At 41.6% G+C, this 14,340-nt stretch overlaps 1 protein-coding gene across 1 annotated transcript; it reads left to right on the top strand.

Annotated features, from left to right (window-relative positions):
- Positions 1–3,488: 3,488 nt before the first annotated feature.
- On the top strand, positions 3,489–6,243 carry FOXI1 (forkhead box I1). The gene is made up of 2 exons (XM_066328804.1): positions 3,489–4,268; positions 5,259–6,243. Exons 1-2 carry the CDS (start codon positions 3,695–3,697, stop codon positions 5,810–5,812), a joined length of 1,128 nt encoding a protein of 375 aa, XP_066184901.1. The 5' UTR covers positions 3,489–3,694; the 3' UTR covers positions 5,813–6,243.
- The last annotated feature ends 8,097 nt before the right edge of the window (positions 6,244–14,340 follow it).

The raw sequence follows: 14,340 nt of genomic DNA, 5'->3' as shown, positions 1-14,340 counted from the left end.
TTGGTATATCGACTTAGAAATGGACTCTTTTCTTTTAAAAACAATTTTTCTCTCTTCTTTGTGACCACAGGAATAGTTTCTAGGAAAAATGTGCTGGTGTGTGCACACCTCTCCCAAGTCACTGCATTTCAGAAACACTCGATGTATAGGTTACTGTGGAGTATAAGTGGAAATGCTGAGGAATCTGAGTTTAAATGAAATGAATCTGAACCTTTCTTAACCCAAAATTTCAGATATTATCTTTTATATTATCTTTTATTTTATATATTTCAGGTAATATGTTTTCTTTTAAAGAAAAGATATTTTCTTTTTGAGTCAGTGTGATAAAATATTACTGGAGTTGGCTGGAGTAGAGGGGTACATACATGGGAGCCAACATTAAAAATCTATGGAAAACAATGGCTCTTCTACCAGGGCTCCACCTCAACGCTGCGGATTTTTGAGCTTCACTTGAGAAAATGAGAGCAGCGAGTATTTGTACAACACAAGAGCTGTCAACAGTCTTTGGTTTGACAACAACCTGTGGTTGACCAGGCTTCCAGCTGGTAGAGACGTGCACCCAGGCCGTGCAGTACTGGACTGCAGTAAAAAAAAATCTTAAAAATATCATGCGTCCTGCCAAGTCAGACCTTACTGACCCAATGCATTTGGAATAATGATCATTAAACCTTCTCCAGCAGCAGTCTCCAATTTATTTGCAGAGTTTTTAATCCCTAAAAAAGATCTGTTTGTAACATAAACATAAAACATAAAAAACATTATAAAGCACATAAACGTTAGTCACCATGCCACTTTTTTCCAGCCTCTTTAACTGGAGGACTCACTGGTTTTCCTTCTCTTGTCTCCACTTCTGGGATTGCTACCTTCTTTCAGCCCTGCCAAAAGGAAGACTGTCAGTGGTGACAACCCCAGGACAATATCACTGGTTAGACTCAGTTTCCTCCAGGTCTGACTCAGCCACCACAGCCTGAACAGAGTTGATCCTCTCCTTGCTGCCTCCTCGCCTGCAAAGGAGCATCTGCAGCAGAAGAGCTGCCCGGGAGCGTGTGCTGCAGTCACCCTGCAGCAGCAAGGTGTGCCCAGAGTACTGACAAAGCACCTTTTTCCAGGCACTGTTTATACTCTGATCTGAGTAAATCAAGCCCAGCCAGCTGAAGGGAAATGCTGCTGATGGGCTCGTGTCCCTGCTGGAAGCTGTGCCAGCACAGCCATGCCGGGGAGGACTCAGACTTTGCTCCCTCTTTCACAGCTCCGCGGGCGGCAGCCCAGAGGTGTGTGTGCACCTCCCTGCTGTAAAAGCAGCCCTTGCCGTCCTCAGCCAGCGCCTGCTTTGCTGCGGGACGCTTTGCAGGCAGGGCTGGGCATCCCCAGCACGGCTCGGGCTCGCCCTGCTCCAGAACCTCGCCAGGATTGGCACAGGAAATTTTACAGCCTTCACCCGCCTCTGGCTGCAGCAGCGAAGATTTTTAACTTTGTAAAGCCTGGGCTTTTTTCAAAGCCTCTATTCACTCGGCACCCACTGGAGTGTTTTTTTATTGTAACTGTGCATGCAGTGCATCCCAGGGAATAAGTATTTAGATGTCACTCATCAAAGTCCATGATGCAGTTAGTTGAGATTTTACTTTTTTGAATAAATTTACGAGTTTTTCTTGTTTTCAAGGGGGTTTTTGGCAAAAATCTTAATTTGTTGAGCAGGTCAAAAAATGTATTATGTTTACTTTTCTCACTACATTCTGGCTCTTTAGTTAATTGTAAATGTGGTTTTACTGATGAGTATTTCTTAAATGTTCTATTCTATTGACTATTCTGTAAATGAAGGGGGTTATTAGCAGTATTGAACCAATATTTGCAGGAATACACATATAATTTGAAAATATATCTATACGTTAGCAAGTTAACTAGGAAGCTGTAGAGGATGTTGTTCAAACAACATTTTGCATGTTTGTAACTCAGATTCTTATGGTGAAAAGGATTCTTGCAGGTTAGTCCCTTGAGGAGGGAGGCACTCACATTATGAGCTTTCGAATTTTATTTTTTTTGTCCAAGTCATCTTTTAATCAGCAATTGTCACTTAGAAAATAAGCCAGTCCCATCACTTAACTGTTGTCTGTTTAACATGTGTCTCTGCACAGGTTATTCAGCATTTACATATTCTGAGCTCTCAGCCATTCAAATTAAAGTAGCAGTTTGTTTGTTGTGGTACAAATGATTTTCTGTGCAGTGAAGGTCTGGATTTTTAAAGTAACAGCTGTAGAGCTGCATTTCTGAGCTGGCAAATTGGCTTTCTTGATCATTCTGTACTCAATATTTCAGCAGTATTTCCAATGGAAGTTTTTTCATACCTTCAAAGGAACAGTATGGACATGACATTAGTGAATCACTAATTCTTAGGGAATGGGGAGTCTTGGTGGTTGTGCTACAGCACAAAAGGTTCAGATGAATGTGTGACAAAGCAAAAGGCTTTTGGTAGAGCCAGGAATTCAAATCTATGGGTCAAAACTGGTGTTTCTGCAGAAATTATAGGACAAGAAATGGAAGGCCCCATCATACCATGACCTTCTTTAATTGCATGGGTATTAAGGCTGTGGCAAGTTTTAAATGATGTGTGTGCCTTAATCACAAAAAAAAAAAAAAAAAAAAAAGAAGAAGAAGCAAATATCACTGTGAAGGCAACTGCAGCTCTGCTCTTTCCTCCTTCAAACATGCAGGGTGCCATGCAAAGCACTAAGGATTTGTCCAAATCATAAAAAGGCTAAAGGTTTTTCCTTATTACTTAATTTTAAGGAATCAGCTCTTGTTTGTATAGATACAGATGAAGTTATTGGAACTTGGCTAAAAAGAGCTGTGCCGAACACTGTTGCTACTTTCCTGTTTGGAAGTTGTGCTGAGAGGTTTTATGAGCTCTCTGCACCAATCCTGCAGCAAAGAGGAAGCAGCACATAATGATTTCCCATCTCAGTTCACCAATTTAAGCTCTAAAGAAAGGTTTGATTATTAAGCTTGATATTTTTTTCTCACAAGATTAATCCTTACTTTAGGGAGTTAATTCCATTTATATCAGTAAGATTACTCACGTGAGTAACCAGCCACAGAATTTGCCTGTAGTGCTGTGACTGCCTAGGGGGAAGTACAAGCAAGTCTGCAATTAAAGTTACAAAAGGAAAAGGTCTGACCTTTTCTTTTCTTTTTTCTTTTCTTTTTTCTTTTCTCTTTTCTTTTTAAATATATATCTCTACTGTTTCATTGCCTAGTGACAATGGCTTTTGCATTCTGAAGGGTTACTAGCAGCAGCACAAAATGACTTTGCTTTAATAAGACAAAATAGGATATGCTAAAGCTTCACTGTGAAAGGTAAAAAGAGGAGGATCTCTGAGTTTTAACTTCAAGAAGTCCTAGGCTTTCTTCATGTGCATCACATTAGTGGAAAATTCCTTCATTCATTTAAGAAGACAAACAGTTGTAACTTTCACGTTTGGTTGATGTGACATCAATGACTGACTGGGACTGCCAGCATTCCAAAAAGGATATCGTCCTCATCTGCAGCCACTCAGGGCTGTGGGGTGGAGCCTGCAGCACTGGCTGAAACATTTACAGGTGCATAAGTACCTAGGGAAGGGCGCAGGTGATGCACCTGTCCCCGGAAAGCAGCACTAGCACAGGTGTGTCACAACTCACCAGCCACCTGGGTTAGAGCATGAGCTTCTTTGACCCACAAACGCATTCCCCTCCACGCTGCAGCCCACAATTCCCCAACATCGGCCAAGAACCTCCGGAGATGAACATCTACTACGAGAACTTCTTCCACCCACAGAACATCCCGAGCCCACAGAGACCGAGCACCTTTGAGACGACGGATTACAACGCCACCCCCAATCCTTACCTCTGGCTAAATGGACCTTCCATTACCCCACCACCATACCTGCCAGGATCCAACTCCAGTCCCTTCATTCCGCAGTCGTACGGGATGCAGAGGCAGCTCCTGCCCAACATGCACAGCTTGGGAGGAACTGACCTTGGCTGGCTTCCCCTCCCGTCCCAAGAGGAGCTCATGAAGTTGGTGAGACCACCTTACTCCTACTCTGCCCTCATTGCCATGGCCATCCACGGGGCACCTGACAAGAGGCTGACTCTGAGCCAGATCTACCAGTACGTGGCTGACAACTTCCCGTTCTACAACAAAAGCAAAGCTGGCTGGCAGAATTCCATACGGCACAACTTGTCTCTCAACGACTGCTTCAAGAAGGTGCCTCGAGATGAAGATGATCCAGGTATAGCCCTCTCCCCCTTTTCCCCCAGCTTTAATTAAACTTGATGAATTTGAAAATACCTAGTGCACTGTAAAGAGACACAGTAGCCCAGATACAGGACATAGACACAGTAGCACTTTGTTTTCAAAGGGCTGATCTAGAAAGCAGATTTGAATAGTTGAGGTGTGAATCAGTGTTGCTGTGAGATCTCTGGAGGGAAGGGAATTCTGTCCTGCCCTGGGTCTTCCTGAGAATGAAACTAATCATGAGACTAAGCACCAGACTCTTCATGCACAGGAACATTTAACTGGGCAAGGCACACTCAAAACCCATTTGGTGTAATGCATGATGTGTGTCAGACTTCACTGGGAATTCAAGGGAAGGGGATTTGTCAAAGAAATCCAGTGGCTTTGGGGAGTCAGCATTAATTCTCAGGAAGAGAGCAGGCTGCTTTTATTTTGTTTGTTTCAGTTAGTGTTTTGCTTGGAATGACACCTCTGCCATTACCAACCCCTTGGCTGGTAGGCTGTCAGATATTCCTTTAATAGCTCTTAAGAACCATTGAGAATATTAAAAACTCATTGAAATTACTCTGCAGTAGAGGGCCAAGAGTCTAGTTCAATCTTGTTAGAAATCTATGCTACCCCACTGAATCTGGAGGAGCAGCCCAGTGTGGGATTTGATTACTCTCTGCCATAAATTCATAAGATCAGCTGTATACTGAAAACCTCCTTCCCTCACCAAGAAAACAAAATAGAAAGCCTTTCCAGTGACTCCGCTTGTAGTTTTGCCTGTGTGAAGAGTCAGAGCTAAAGGGTAGAACCCAGAACCTTAAACTTCTTTTCTGAATTCAACAGACTTGTATATCTGAGTGACTAAAACTACATGTGTATTGCTCATGCAATTGTTCTGTTTCTGTGAAATGAGAGAAACACTGTAAAGTCCTAACTTACTGCTTTTTTTGGTTTGTGTGCATATTTTTAAACTAAAAGTGTGAGTTTCCTTTGACAGGAAAAGGGAATTACTGGACTCTGGACCCAAACTGTGAGAAGATGTTTGACAACGGAAACTTTCGCAGGAAGCGGAAGAGAAAGTCTGACATTGAGGCCAACGCTGCTGCTCTCACATCCGAGAAATCCGAGGACAGTAGCCTGACTGGCAGCCCCAAAGCTGCAGAGCATCAGGATGTCTTGGAAAACTCATCACCTGGGACTGACAATTCACCTGAGAAAGGCTCATCTCCTCCCTCTTCCAGCAGCCCGTGCCTCAGTAACTTCCTCTCCAGCATGACCGCCTATGTCCATGGCTCCAACTCAGGGAGCCGCTCCGGGCCCGTGGGACTCAGCTCTGAACCCATTGACAAAATGGGGCAGAACCTGGTAGGCTTCAATTCCTATTCCCCACTCTCCAGTATCCCCAGCCATGGTGTGGGAGACTGGTCCAATTCCATGCCTTCCGGTCACCTTGGCCACAGCAACTCGGTGCTCAACCAGTTTAACACCCATTTTTACAGCAGCCTCAGCACAAACAACACCCTGTACTCCAGGGAAGGGACAGAGGTTTAAATGAAGGCTTCCAGGACACTAGAGGATAGTCAGTTATGAGAGGAAATGATCCATGGACAGATGATTAGCAGTAGCCTCTTGTCTCTAGGGCCACACTGCATCCCCCTCCTGACAGCCACCAACTTCATTATACTGAAATCACAAACACTTCACATTTGGCAGCTGCACGTGAAAAAACAAAGATCATAAGAGGAAGAACAGTGAAAAGTTCTCCTCAGACACTGCTTGTACTGCTGCCAACCAGGGTCCTTTCCAGAAGTCCTTGAGAAGTTACAGCTTGCCTTAGGCAGGAGGCTCTTTCTGGCATGGCATTAACATTGCTGTGCCTTTTAAAGTGACAACAGAAGAGCAGTGGTACCTTTAAATATCCTGTCTTCAGGTATAGGCTGCCTGTACTAAATGCTCACCAAGCTCTTATTTGGCCAAAGCCCTCCTGAATACTGCAGAATCCATACTAAAACCCACTGGAGAGTGAGTAAACCCTTGAATGGTGAGTGCTGTCTGGCTTTCTCTCATGCCAGTGCAGACCTTGTCTAAAGCTTGAGCCCTTCCAGTCCCAGGGGAACGTGGCTGTGCAGCAAACTGACATCATCATGGACACAACAGGAGTTTTGAAGCTGAAGGGATGCATAAAAAAACACACTGTCTTCTGCTGTTGGATCTTTGTGTTTTCAATTCTAATTACAGGGTCAATTTTATTCCTTACACATGTAAATCTAGTCACGTAAGGGAAACAGGATCTGTTCCGAATATATAAGTATATATATTTAAGACATGTTTTTTCTAAGAAGAAAACATTTGTTATATCTTAACATTCTACATAAATAATTTTTACTGAGTAAAGGGTTCGAATACTGGTGTGGGAGGTGAGGGAAGAAGAAAAGGGAGGTAAAAAGTTTAACTATCTCTGAATTTCAGTTTCAAAGACTGGGTCTTTCAGAGGATCAACTACAGACATTGTAAAAAGTCTCTGTACTGTATTTCTTTTCATTTTCTAAAAGTCTACACTGTTTGTCCTTGTGTAAATATTAGAAATAATTCTTATTTTTCTTACACTTTACTGTAGCAACAAACATTTCAAAATATAGATGTTTTTTAAACCAAGACTTGCCTTCCACATTTATGTAGAGTAATATCTCAAAATAGATAACCCCAGAAGCATTTTTAATAAAGCATTTGTATAGAAGAGTGTGTACTTGTGTTTGTTTGTACTGCACTACTTAAGCCTTTAAAAGTCTCCTCACCAGTTTGACTTGAGGAATTCACATGAGGAAGAGCAGGGTAATGGTAGCAGAAGGTCAGATGCTGAGATGAGATGCTCAGGCCATCAGCATTTGCATGCCTGGAAAATATAATTGGCTGCTATTACACAAAACACTATCACTGAATAAAAATCACCTTGGAATTTCCCTGCTGGAGCAAAGTGATGCCAATCATTTAGGATTTCAGAAAGCAGACTGTTTCCAAGTGTCAATTAGTGAATATGGCTCAATTTTCCTGCAGTCTTACTTAATTTAATTTCTTTTATGTTTCAAGTTTTTCACTATCAAGGTTGCTCTGACTTTTCCTGGTTTTAGATCCACTATAATAAATTTCCGAATGGGAGTTGCAGCCTACCTAGTCTACCAGCACCTTTATTCAATAAAAAGGGAAAATGCCCTTCTGGGGGTGTCCTTGTGCCATCACTGTAAGTTTCTCTCAAGACAGGTACATGCTGAGGCCTGAGCTGTAACTCCTGCCCTCAGAATCTTCCAACTCCTGCAGACTCTCAGCCTGCTGGGTGGGCTGCAGCATGCCCTGCAAATCTGCAGTGGTAGCATTTTTCATAGAGATCTTCTCATGTTAAAACTGAGATATGTCTTCATTCACTGTGCTTATGCCTTGGATATGCCACAAATTGCCCAGAAATACAGTTCCTGTAGAATACATGGCCCACGAACTCAGAGGAACTGTTTTCTTTAGTGCTGTAATGGAAAATGTTCCATTATGAAGTTAGAGACCAAAGGTGTGGGGGAAAAAAGGTGGAAAATAAAGTAAGAAGAATGACATTGCTAAGTGACAGCAGAGAGTAAAAAGCAACTCCTTTGTCACTCAGCAGTTTGACTCTCCTAGTGCCCAATCCCAAATAATAACAGGAACTCCATATAGGTGTGCATAAAAACAACCTTGTGCCTCATTGCTTCCCAGATGCTGTCAACCCAATACCACTTTTGGCTTCTCCATGTGAGGAAGCGCTGCCAAAATTCCAGTTCACAAAGGTTTGTTTTCCAGTGTCTTCCCTGAACACCAAGGAATTTGTTCCCCTGCAGCCACTGAGCTGGCTTGGCACATCAGCTCAGCTGGTGGAGCTGCTCTTCAAGGAGGGGTGGAAAGATGATTGCATCCATTGTAATCCTATTTCTCCTCCAAACAGAACTACTTTGTAACGAAACAAATCATCATCTGTATTTTTGTGGTTTTCAGAGAGAACTGTTTTTGGTAGTCAGCCATGGTCAGTGCATTCCTTGAGCTGCTGCACATCAGTGAAGCAGCTGCAGGGAAACTTAGCAACTAATCTTGTATGAGCAGCAGCACTGCTCTGTCAAAGTAATGCTCCCCTTCATATTTTACCAATATGATCAGTGTAAGGGTTTTGGATGGAAGAGCATCTGGGGTTTAGGGAATTTTTTTTCCTATTATTTTGTTTATTTATTTGTTTGTTGGTTTTAGGTACGCTATTAAAGAAGCCACTAATGTTGGACTCATAATTAAAATATCTTTAAAATATCACTGACATTTATAGACCTATAGTATGATTAATAAACATATTTACTAAACTGCTCAAAAAGAGAATCTGGGCACCAAGAACACTGAATAGGTTTCCCTGTTAAGATTCTTGATTGATTATTCCATTCTTAGAGTGTGTTTTGTGTTGAGATTCAGCTGTCTTCACTTACCACCATGTTTCATGACTCTGCAATTATTTGTTCCTGGTTTATATGTCAACCCTTACAGGCTGCTCCTATCGTCCCACATACACATCCAGCCCTAAAGTGCCAGAGTGGGTTACTACCTGCTTTCCTTCTGTATTGCAACAAAACCAGCAAATATTAGAAGCTTTCACTGGCAGGCAGTGTGTCTTGACTAATGATTAATGAGGAACAAGTTCCTACATAGGTCTGAGGTATATTGCTGCTGAATCCCTGGGGCAGCTCCACTGTCACTAATCCCCCTAAAAACACCTTCCCTGGGTTCTTACTCCACAGCTTCCCAAATTTGTGTCCCAGCTCTGCAGCCCTGGAGTCTGTGACTCTTCAGCCCCGGCTCTAGTGCCAGGTGAAGGAAAGATGTGGGGTTCACAGCAGAGGTCTGGGCACACAGAGATCGCTTGTAGCACTGCCAGGGTTGTTCCACCTTGTTATGGGATGAGCTACAAGCTGTGAGTCCTGCAATAATGGGTTCTGTCTAACTGAGGCCCTTTGTGCTCCAGTAGTCCTGTTGGAGCCTCATCTACAATTCAAGACATTTCAGCCACAAGATTTGGGTTTAACTGCAGGATTCTGAATGCCTGAGCTTCCAGAGGATAAACTGATGAGAGCTTAAATGTTACAACTGGTTCAAAGATGACACCAAGAGTTGTGGTACAGGAATTTCCCTGTATAGGAAAATCATGTTTCAGGCCTCACAGTATTTACTTCTCCCATAAGCAGCAGTGGGGACTTTGCCAGATTCGCTCTGAATGACAATGTACTAACTTTCTCTCATGAGGAGATACATTATGAAACTCTTCACTGTTCAGCAGTGTCAATAGTTGCTTTGTTGCTTCATGTGAAAGCATTCCCAGGGGAGGAAAATAACAAACTTTTTCCCAGTAGGTTTGCCAATTCCTAACACTTCCACTTTGTAGCACTTTGCAGCAATCCTTACAACTCTTTCTTAAAAGCATTTTAGAAAGAGCTGCCCTGGACCTGTGTGATTTTTTTGCCTAAGTACCACACCCCTCTGGATCTGTGAGCTATCTGAACCAAAAGCCTGCTGTACACCTGGAACCTGCAGCTTTCCCTGCTTTAAGTGCTGACCACTGCAAGGCTGTGTTGCTGTAGTCCTGGAAGTATTGCTGTTAAACACACCTCAGCTGGTGCTTGCCATGGGCTAGAAACCTGCAGGACTGTCATGCCCTGGATAGAAAGACACTTTAGTTTTTCTTATTTACACTGCAAGTCTAGTTCTAAGGGGGTAAGGGCTGTGATCTACGAAAACGACCCTTCCTAAGTGTACTTTCCCAATATCCTCCCTGCTCATATTATGTGCAAATTCATTTTCAGAATACCTCACTACAATGAATTTTTACATGTCTTGTGTTGGCTGAATTGCAATACAAATTGCGCTTTACCTTGGCAATGGTTTTGATTCTTTTTAAATCCTAAAAGCGTTCCTCTGCTAATGTCTTTGCACAAGGTGATTTTACCCGTGTGCAGGACATAATCTCCTTTGTTCTTTAAGAAGGAAGGTGCCAAGTTGAGGCAACTCTAAAAGTAGCCATTCCAGCATTCAAAAAAGTGCTTTCACTGAGGCAGCCAGCAGTATTCTTCATGTTAGGTATACTTTGATTCTGCAACTGCCCTGAACGGCTCCAACTCCTCTCATTCAATCTTTGCAGCTGAAGATCTGTCCTGCAGCCTCCTCCTTACCAGTGTTGAGTTCCACTAATTATTTCCCCTTACTTTTGTTTCTCTGGCAGATTCCAGAAGGTAAGGAAGGTAGGCAGCCAGTAACAGATGTTAGCATCAAACTCTTCATGAGGAGCTGTCAGAAGCTCTGCTGTAACTCCATGACACATCAGGAGAGCTTTTCTCAGGGTTTGAAATTGTGTGTAGGTGACCTATGACAGCTGGATTAGTAACACACTTCATCCCTGCAGAGCCCCCAGCTGCAGCAGCAACCTGCCCACAGTGTAATGCTGATGCTTTCATGGCAACACAACACAGAGAAACTAACTGTGCATTGCCTAATAGCTGAGTGATGGAAGCTTCCAGCCACCACATGGAAAACTGACATCTGTCATCAGGAAAACCTTTTTATACATTCTGCATACAGGTTCATCAGGGCTCAGAACTTCAGTGGAGTCACGATGTCCCACAAAGCAGTGGAGGTTATTTGGACTGCAGCACAATGACAAGCACAAAGCTGCTCAGTTTATCCTTTCTGGTGCCTTCGCAGAGCTGCAGATTTGTGTGGAGAAGTCTCAGTAGAACAGCACGGCAGGGTAATAATACAGCTCAGCAGCCATTTGATGCTGTTGTTTGCACAATGGGTTCTGACATGAGCAGTTTATTGTTTGCTAGTTCATGACAAGAGTTTTGTGTATGCAAACTTGCATGCAAATCAGGCATAATTTATTATGTTTGTCTCCAATGAAAGTGGAAGGAGAAAAACCACTGTTTAACCTCAGCAACACATTTTCCTATGAATAGGGCAGGTATTAAACGATTTATGGAAGGAATGTTAAGAATGTAAGAAGTTCAAAGAAGGTGGAGGGATATCTTTTTCCCTTGTCAGCTGGGAACCTGGCTGTTTAATGCTGATAAAGCCATCATCTAACTGGACTCCAACTGTTGTACCCATGTGATGTACCTGCACTTTACTGCACCACAAGCAGGGAGATCTCTAATTAGCCTTACTGTTATTTAAATAGCAAAATCAGTTTGACACAATTCTTGCACAGAAGAAGAAATGACGAGGGGGTTTATATTTATTCACCCTTGTTGTCTGTTGCTTTGTAGGGGTCCTTCCCTACCCTGGGCCTGTCACTGCTGTGAACAGCCCTGTTTAGCTCAGGTGTGAGGAATTCTCCTGGACCTGCTCTTTAATATTTCCACTGGAGATACTCATTTGGCGTGCTCATACTTCTTTAACCTCATGAACCTGCATGATGATCTCCCCTTCTGCAGTGAAATAGGTAATATTTTCACAGAGGTGAGAATCTAAGATTTTTTTATTATATTACATATTTTAATAGGAAATATCTTAATAATATACCCAGATAACTTAACATTAATATTAATAAGCTGGCCTTATCACACATCTTTCTTTAATATAAATTGAGTAGACATACTTTAATGAGTGGTACAGGTACCATAAAATGAATATTATTTCTCATTTAATTTTATTGGATTCATTCCTATGCAATCCATCAGGTAGGGAATGCAAATATAAATGCTAAAGGAGATATATGTTTCCTCACATGGACTAAATACCACTTAGAGCGATGGTGAACAAACATCCATCCTGCATGCAGAGACAAGAATTGAAAACTATTGGTTCCTGGGATGTCACATGATCCCTATTAATTCCTATTGAATATTTAATCTCTCTCCCTCTCCATAACAGGAAATTCTAGAGTGAAATTTATCTGACACTTTTCCTGACACCTATAGAAAAGTTGCTGGGTTGTTACAGGGTCAGTCTTGTGTGTTGTAAAATCACAGGTTCTCAGAAGCTGCACTCAGGTCACTGTTTTTCCCTTGGCATTGAAAGCCACCCCTTCTCATGCACCACAGCAGACACCACACGAAAGAGCTGTGCTTTGCACTGAGACTGTTTTATCATTTGGGCCATCTAACACATGGCCTCCTTAGGAATCAGGTGGTGGTCACTTCCTATTTGGTCTAAGCATTAAATTTCATTGATCCCAGATTTGTTCTCAGGAAAAATGCAAAGTTTACAGAAGCTGAACATTTTTCCAGGAGCACAAAGACATCTTCTATTCTGTTTGGAAGTGGTAAATTTGAGCTAAGCCTGGTAGTTATGGAGCAAGATTGTTTTCACCTTTGGATTTATCTAAACTTGTCTCCATGCACCTTAAGTAGACATGTGCAAAAAAATGTGATATGCTCTGCAAGATATGTGGATGCAGATCAGTCATTGTTTTCCTGTTACCTGTATCCTTCAAGATCTTTAAACCACTTTGATAGAAAATAGATGCAGCCAAAGAACATACAATTGTCTGCCCTCAAGCAAGGATAAGACAATGTAAGTCACCTGCAGATTTGCTTGCAATATGCTATTTCTGGTTTTCATACAGGGTGTTGTTTAAAGCAAATATCGTAAATTCAATTGATTTTTTTTTATGTCAGCATTAAATCAAATACTGTAGGTTTGTGCAATTTTTGAAGACAGTATTTATGCAAATAAATATGCAAAGAGGCTAGGTCTTTTATCCCCTGGCAAGTTAGTAAGGTAGTCCTTAAAGGGTGAAAGTCCTCAGACCACTGCCAATAATGACTTTTTTTCCCCTCTATCAAAGTCTTTAACATTCCTAGCCCTGCACAGAAGGAGAAAAATAAGGTCATAGCTGTGGAAAAAACTTTTGATCATAACAGATAATATGAAAATGAAGCAGTCAAGCAAGCTGTGGATAGCACAGGTCAGGTCTACTTATACAAAAGCAAAATTAGAAACGCAGTGATAGAAACATGAAAATTCTGGGACATGAATGAAACAGAAGCCACCAGTTGTGGTCAGATTAATCTTTTAATACTGCTGGTATTTCCTTGTTGTCATGGGAGACAGATGGTGGCTGGAGTATCCCAAATACAGGAGGAGTAACACCAAAAAAAGTGACAGAGAAAGGGCTGACCTGAACCCTACATAAACAAAAACTCTGCAACTTGAGAATTTTCCAAGTTTAGGGGGTTTTCACATAAGTGACAGAAGAAGTATTAACTATCTCCTGCAAATTTTGAGCTTTAGTGTCACAGTGATTTCTGCACTACTTTGAAAGTTCCTGGGGTGGTTGGAGTATCATTGTTCTTATCTATGGGATCCAACAGTGAACTGTCTGCTTTATTACACATTTTTACTATATATTTATTGAGATTATTCATCTGCTAACTAGTTTGTGTTGGCAGATTTTATTTGTAATGAAAAATTTCAGCTGAAATTTATTTTAAAAATTTATGTTAGATATCAGTGGACAGTTGCATGGACAAAACAGACGGATCTGTGTACTATGTGGAGATATGTCCAGGCTGGATTTGAATAATCAAGTGAATCAAGTGCTAACTTTTAAATATTCCTAAAGTTCTATGAATATTAAATTTTAAGACACACTCTATTGCCTCCAAATTGTGCTTGTTGAACTCAATGTTTTACCAGTAAGGAAGAAACAATAACTCAAAAAAAAAAAGGCAAGGGTGGTATTTTTATCCTGAATCCATTGAATTCTTCACATATTCCTGTAAGGTGAAGGATTTAATGGCAGGAGCAAGCATGAAACTGAACAGACAGGGACTGGGAAATAACTCTGGAACTACTTAAACTAAAATTGCCACCAAGGTTTCTGCCATAAAGCTTCATCCATGGTCTCACATAATTTCAGACAAACTTCTCTATTTGGGTAACTGCTCTATGGGACACTTTCATCACATCTTCCAAGGGAAAAGAAAAAAAAAAATTCAAGCAGTTTCAACTCATCAAAAGTTTTAAAAATAGGTGTGTGTTAGGAGAAGGGAGATGGGCTTTCTTATATAAATTTCAATGGTCCTTCT

This window comes from Sylvia atricapilla, chromosome 14, assembly GCF_009819655.1.
Source record: "Sylvia atricapilla isolate bSylAtr1 chromosome 14, bSylAtr1.pri, whole genome shotgun sequence".
NCBI lineage: Eukaryota > Metazoa > Chordata > Aves > Passeriformes > Sylviidae > Sylvia > Sylvia atricapilla.
Note: the sequence above shows the minus strand (reverse complement) of the source record. Positions and strands in the feature narration are given on the sequence as shown.